The following is a 6,380-nucleotide window of genomic DNA, read 5'->3' on the forward strand; positions in this document are numbered from 1 at the left end:
CATTGGTTATGTTTGGATGATCTATGGAGGTGAACTGTGCTGAATCAGGACTTATACAGGATACACTGTTAACCGTATGCTCATCAATGTGCAGCCTAGTTTTTGGTTTGTAATATGATTTATATCTTTATATTGATATCGGTTTGTCTTATGGGTTTTATGTGTGCAGCAGTTTCACCAGAATGGACTGTATATTGTGACGTTAATGTGAAATAGAAACAGTAGAAACAGTTGGGCGCTTCCTAGCGGCGAACAATATATTTTAAATATCGCTTCAGATTTTAATAACTATTTGCATTTTATACAAAATTTTAAATAAAGAAAAATCGAGTTCCAGCACAATTTTTTATTTTATTTTTGGTTTATCCATCTTCTGTGGCCTCAGTGATTTTCTGCAGGCGTGTTAGACTCTGGTGACGTTCTGTGAAAAACAAACACAGTGACTTTAGACAGTATCATCCAGCTGTAATAACAGTACATTTTACATTAAGGGCGTTTAGTAGACGCTTTTATCCAAAGCAACTTACAATAAGTACATTTGTCAGATGAAAGAAAAACAACAATATATCGCTGTCAGTACAGTCAGGATGTTCATAGAACCAAGTGCCAAGCACTAACCATCACCAGGTTAACCCATTCCCGGTATACAACAGAGGTAGCTAGGATAAGACGCTACACAATGCTAAGTACTATTTTTAAGTGCCAGAACGTACAACATACAATGAGTGCGTACATTAAGTGCCAGGACGTACAACATACAATAAGTGCGTACATTAAGTGCCAGGACATAGAACAGTAACAAACAGCAGAGTCCTCCAGAACAGAACAGGACGGTAGCAGCCCTCTCACCCCAAAGTGCGCCCAGCCGCTGATCTCCTGGTACAGGGCGTCTCCGGGGCAGGTGGTGCTGACCACCTGCCGGTGGCCGTGTACCGTATAGTTGGCCACCAGGGCGGCGGTGGCCACGGCGCAGCCCGCGAGCCGGTCCCTCACCAGCGCCAGGGCGCCGTCGACGGGCAGGGCGGAGGAGTAGTCCCCGATGAAGGCCACGCCGTAGCCCACGGTGTTGTGGCCCAGTGTGTGGGCGCCCTGCCAGCTCCAGCCCCGCCCCTCGTACAGCGAGCCGTCGGAGCCCGCCACGAAGCTGGGGGGGGGGGGGAGAGAAAGAGAGAGGAGACTCTATGATCCCTAATTAGAAACACAACAGACTCAGGAGACCCAGGGTGAGAGAAGGCCAACACCTTCCCCCCACATGTAGCCGGCGGCCCCTACTCCTCCAACCTATTCCCCCCCCCACTCCTTTCCCCTCCTCCACCTACCTGTACCAACCCCTCCCCCCTCTTCCCACCTGTACCCCCTGACCCTACCCCCCCCCCCCCCCCCCAAACCTCTATCCGATGTCGTCGTCCCCCCCACCTGTATCCGATGTCGTCCCAGCCCCGGACGTCCTGGTGGAAGCGCTGCATGGCCCTCATGTCCTCGGCGCAGCGCTGGAAGGAGAGGCAGGGCGCCGCGGGGGTGGAGGTGTGGTGCACGTACAGGAAGCCCAGCGGGGGGGCCAGCGGGGTGGGGGTCCCGCGGTACGGCGCCGCCTGCCACATGCAGCGCGGCACGATGGGGGGGCAGTCTGGGGAGGAGACCCCCCAGGGGGGAAAAGAGATGAGTGGGTCCTCTGAACTCCTCCACCTTTCTTTATGGAACGACGCCCCCCCACTCCTCCCCCCTTCTCCCCCTCTGTAGCCGACGCCCCCTACTTCTTCCCCTCTGTAGCCGACGCCCCCTACTCTTTCCCCTCTGTAACCGACGCCCCCTACTCCTTCCCCTCTGTAGCCGACGCCCCCCCACTCCTCCCCCCTTCCTCCCCCTCTGTAGCCGACGCCCCCTACTCCTTCCCCTCTGTAGCCGACGCCCCCTACTCCTTCCCCTCTGTAGCCGACGCCCCCTACTCCTTCCCCTCTGTAGCCGACGCCCCCCCACTCCTCCCCCCTTCCTCCCCCTCTGTAGCCGACGCCCCCTAATTCTCCCGCTCTGTAGCCGACGCCCCCCTACTCCTCCCCCTTCCTCCCCCTCTGTAGCCGACGCCCCCTAATTCTCCCGCTCTGTAGCCGACGCCCCCCTACTCCTCCCCCTTCCTCCCCCTCTGTAGCCGACGCCCCCTAATTCTCCCGCTCTGTAGCCGACGCCCCCCTACTCCTCCCCCTTCTCCCCCTCTGTAGCCTCCTCCCCCCTACTCCGATGTGGCACCAGGTGCATTGATAAGATTGTCACCATCTCTGTGGCGTTGAGAACATGTTCCTCCCTTCTAGACGTTCTATAGCCTCTCTGAGCTCCTCCCCCTGAGCTCTCATTCCTATGCTGCTCTGTTCTCTCTCCAGGTGATTCTCTTTTTGTGTGCAGCCATTCTCTGCAAATGCTCCTATTTCATATGGCCTGCATCGTTCTCCTCACTGGTTTTAACTTCTGCTCCACCATCCGTTCTTCTTTACAAAAGCGAGAATCAAACGTCCTCTTTTTCAAGCGTCTATAACGTACCGAGCATCACATTACCATCGTTTGAACTTGAATATTTGGCAGGACCTGTCACTCATGTTGGATCGTGAACTCCCACACTCTCTCTCTCACCCATGAACCTGAGCACAAACTCCTTCATCTGCGCGTTGACCAGCGCCACCAGCTGGTTCCTTTTGGTTTTCTTCATCTTGGGCCTTCCCTCCAGTCGGAGCTGGAGGTCCAGCGCCCGCAGTACCTGCTTGGCCAGCAGGGGGGGGTGCCCCACCTAGCAAAAGATAAGACTACTGTGAGCAGATAACAGTTGAGGCAAACATGAATGACAGCATATGCTAGTTTATACATTCTTGATTATTAGATTCGTCCTAACTCTAAAGTTTATATTATTATAGCCCTTAATCACGGCTGAAGTCTCAGAAGGCTTCACAGGCCAACAGTAAACAACCTACACCCCTAACTCTATATCCCCCAAACCCTATAACCCCATATCTCCAACCCCGAACCCCATAACCCCTTAACCCCTAACCCTATAACCCCTAACCCTATAACCCCTAACCCCTTAACCCCCTTACCCTATATCCCTAACTCCTAACCCTATAACCCCTAACCCCTTAAACCTATATCCCTAACCCCTAACCCTATATCCCTCACCCCTAACCCCTAACCCTATATACCTAACTCTATATCCCCCAAACCCTATAACCCCATATCTCCAACCCCGAACCCCATAACCCCTTAACCCCTAACCCTATAACCCCTAACCCTATAACCCCTAACCCCTTAACCCCCTTACCCTATATCCCTAACTCCTAACCCTATAACCCCTAACCCCTTAAACCTATATCCCTAACCCCTAACCCTATATCCCTCACCCCTAACCCCTAACCCTATATACCTAACTCCTAACCCTTAACCCTATAACCCCTAACATCTAACCCTATAAGGGACAACTCAATTTATTATACATTATACCATTGTATAAGTGTCTAAACCCTAATTCCTATTGCTCCTACATTATTGAAACATAACTTAATATGATCTTATAATATCTAATACCAGCTGCCAGAAGTGGTCCCTGCGCTGGGAAGCCCTGAGGTCTGGGGCTCCAGTAGAGGCCCTGAGGCCTGGGGCTCCAGTAGAGCTCAGCGGGGGGCCGTAGTAGCTCCTCAGCAGGCCGCTCAGCGAGGCCCCGCCCCGGGGCCGGGCCGAGGCCAGGGTCATCCCCAGGACCACTCCGTCCATCCCCCCGTGGACCAGGGCGGTGGTGAGGGCCCGGGGCCCCACCAGGGACACCCTCGACAGCCGGAACTCCCTGGGAGAGTCGGGGCTGTCCCAGCAGCCGTCGGGGAACAAGGGGGCGGGGGGGGCCCTGGCGGCGAGGGCTAGCGGCTGGGCGAGAGTCAGCTGGAACAGGCTCCGGGACCAGCCACTGGGGGCCCCGGACAGTAGGCCGGCCTCCAGGCCCAGCAGCACGGGGCCCAGGGCCACGGTGGTGCCGTCCCCCGTCAGCACCACTCCCTCCTCCCTCCCATTCCGCCGCACGCGGTGGGCCAGCGCCCGGGCCAGGTAGGGGGGCGGGGCGGTGGCGTTGGCCCCCGGCAGGACGGTGGCGTTGGCCCCCGGCGAGGCGGCGGCGCGGGGCCCCAGGACATGGCGGAGGAAGGGGTTCTCTGAGAGAGCGGGGCGGGTCAGGAGGTGGAGGAGGGCGGAGGGTTCCACCCCCGGGTGGCTGAGCTCCAGCTGCTCCAACGCCGCGATGAAGTCGCTCATGTGCCAGGTGGGGGTGGCTTCACACACACACACACACACACACACACACACACACACACACACACACACACACACACACACACATTGTTTTTTTAAATATCTGTATTCACTGCATGATCATATCACTTTATATTTTTACCGCCATGCGTGGCTTGGCGAGCCACATGTGGCTTGCGAGCCGCGCAATGAGTAATACTGGTTTAGGGCATGTCCGTCGTAGTCACATGATCTGTATCAACATAGCATGTGATTAAGACCTGGCAGAAAAAACAGAATACTGTATTTGACAATGAACTTGAAGCAGATCTTCCAGCTACAAAGTCAAGGTAACTGTAGGGTACTTTTTCGAGTTTAGGTTGTATTAGTTGCACAATAGCATACTGAACGTCCTAACAGGGCCTTAAAGTGCATCCATGTACTTCTGTCCATCAAAGTCTACAACTGAGGGAGCGACAAAATCAACCTCTCAGTTCAGATCTAGTGACAGACACACTCACCCTCTTCACATCGGTCCCACTGCCAAACCTCATGCATGGAAGCCCCTGAGAAAAACATGATTTATAAAGGAGTTCTTACCTTCCATGTGTGTGGCGGCCAGCCCCATCAGGACGGCCAGGATCCATCTCCAATAAACCGCCATGGTGACTGTTACAGCTGCGGCTTGCCTGTTGTCACCTTGTTTCACTTCCCTCTCCTGTTGAAGTACACAGATATAGTGCTGCTGTCACCTCACCTGACGCCTGTACACCTGTACTCAGATAGGCTGGCGGGCTGGGTTTGCAAGGCTGGGAAGGTCACACCTGTACTGTGGCACTGACTGCCTGTTTGTGTGTTCAGCCTCAGCTCTGCGGTCTGAGCAGGGTCACAGCAGGTAGCCCAAGCTTTATTCAAAGGGTTTGAAGAGGAGAAGGAGTGCCAACACAACCCTTTTGTTACGGAATCTCCATCAGATGCGCTGTTCTGTCAGACGTCAGATGTACATTCTGCTGTTGGGTCAGGCGTACATTCTGCTGTTGGGTCAGACGTACATTCTGCTGTTGGGTAATATCATACATGGTTTATTATTAATGCCGGCGGCATCGATGCATACATCATTTGCACATCAGAATGCATTATAGGATGTTTTGCTGGTGATGCCATTTTGAGATGAGAAGGTTGTAAAAATTAAAATCCTGAATGAACATAAATATATCGTAACCTAGGCTTACCGAAAACATTGTTTTGCCATGTCGTGAGAAACGATGAGTTACTCAATGAGCAAAACCCCATTACCACCAGTAACATTCCTGTGCTACGTCCCAATTTACCAGCCCTGTTGTCTGAAACTATTCAAACTATTCTGACTTCTGAATTATTTTAATGCACGCGTCTACTATGAATTATGTTAACTTATGTGTGCTTTAAATGTTGTCTGTCAAGTTAGACAAGCATATCTAAGCTATGCTTCCATATAACTTTACCTGACAGAATTTTTTACAATATAATTACTATTTATCTGTGTAATACATTTGCATAATGTAAACGATTTTATGAAAAAGTTTTCTGTGAAGCAATCATAATTTATTTTCCTCTAGCAAAAGTATATGTTCTGCAATACTGCCTGTGTTGATGTCGTTGGACCAATCAGCTATAGCCTCTTTGTCACATGATCACATGATCCGGAAATAGAGGTGGTTTGTTTACCTACTTAACGGCAGCAAGCTAAGGTAAAATTGGTCCTCTGTCCTGTTTATAGCGTTGTAATATCTAAATGAACCATGCCCTCTCCAAAGGGATGGGTTTTCAAACGAATTGCAGCGCTAACGTTTGCTAATAAGGTGTGTGTGTGTGTGTGTGTGTGTGTGTGTGTGTGTGTGTGTGTGTGTGTGTGTGTGTGTGTGTGTGTGTGTGTGTTTGGACTTGATAGTGTGATAGTGTGATTGTGTCTATGTATGTAAGTGTATGGTGTGTGGTGCATCTCGGTGACCAAGGAGAACCGCACGCTGAACTAAAGGAGGCCAGCCTCAACCACAGCGTCATTCCCGCCCGGGACAGTGAAAGGTCGACGGGAAGGATGGCACTGTCACACCAACATTGTACCGGGGTCGAAAATCGTACCGCCT

General features: G+C 52.2%; 1 protein-coding gene across 1 annotated transcript; it reads right to left on the minus strand.

The window, feature by feature from the left end:
* Positions 1-339: 339 nt before the first annotated feature.
* Positions 340-4,998, minus strand: pglyrp6 (peptidoglycan recognition protein 6). Its single transcript, XM_079745785.1, has 6 exons — positions 4,855-4,998; positions 3,565-4,295; positions 2,623-2,776; positions 1,417-1,627; positions 850-1,144; positions 340-421 (listed from the first exon to the last, which is right to left on the minus strand). The coding sequence occupies exons 1-6, from the start codon at positions 4,916-4,918 to the stop codon at positions 404-406; spliced, it is 1,473 nt and encodes a 490-aa protein (XP_079601911.1). The 5' UTR covers positions 4,919-4,998; the 3' UTR covers positions 340-403.
* Between the last annotated feature and the right edge of the window lie 1,382 nt (positions 4,999-6,380).

Source organism: Pollachius pollachius (assembly GCF_949987615.1).
Source record: "Pollachius pollachius genome assembly, chromosome: 11".
Classification (NCBI taxonomy): Eukaryota; Metazoa; Chordata; class Actinopteri; order Gadiformes; family Gadidae; genus Pollachius; species Pollachius pollachius.

Excerpts from the sequence above, each read along its gene's own strand:
- pglyrp6 (XM_079745785.1), bottom strand. The coding sequence starts at position 4,918 with ATGGCGGTTTATTGGAGATGGATCCTGGCCGTCCTGATGGGGCTGGCC. Across the intron at positions 2,777-3,564 it reads GGGACCACTTCTGGCAGCTG|GTGGGGCACCCCCCCCTGCT; the intron begins GTATTAGATATT and ends ATCTTTTGCTAG. Across the intron at positions 1,628-2,622 it reads GTTTGTGCTCAGGTTCATGG|ACTGCCCCCCCATCGTGCCG; the intron begins GTGAGAGAGAGA and ends TCTCCTCCCCAG.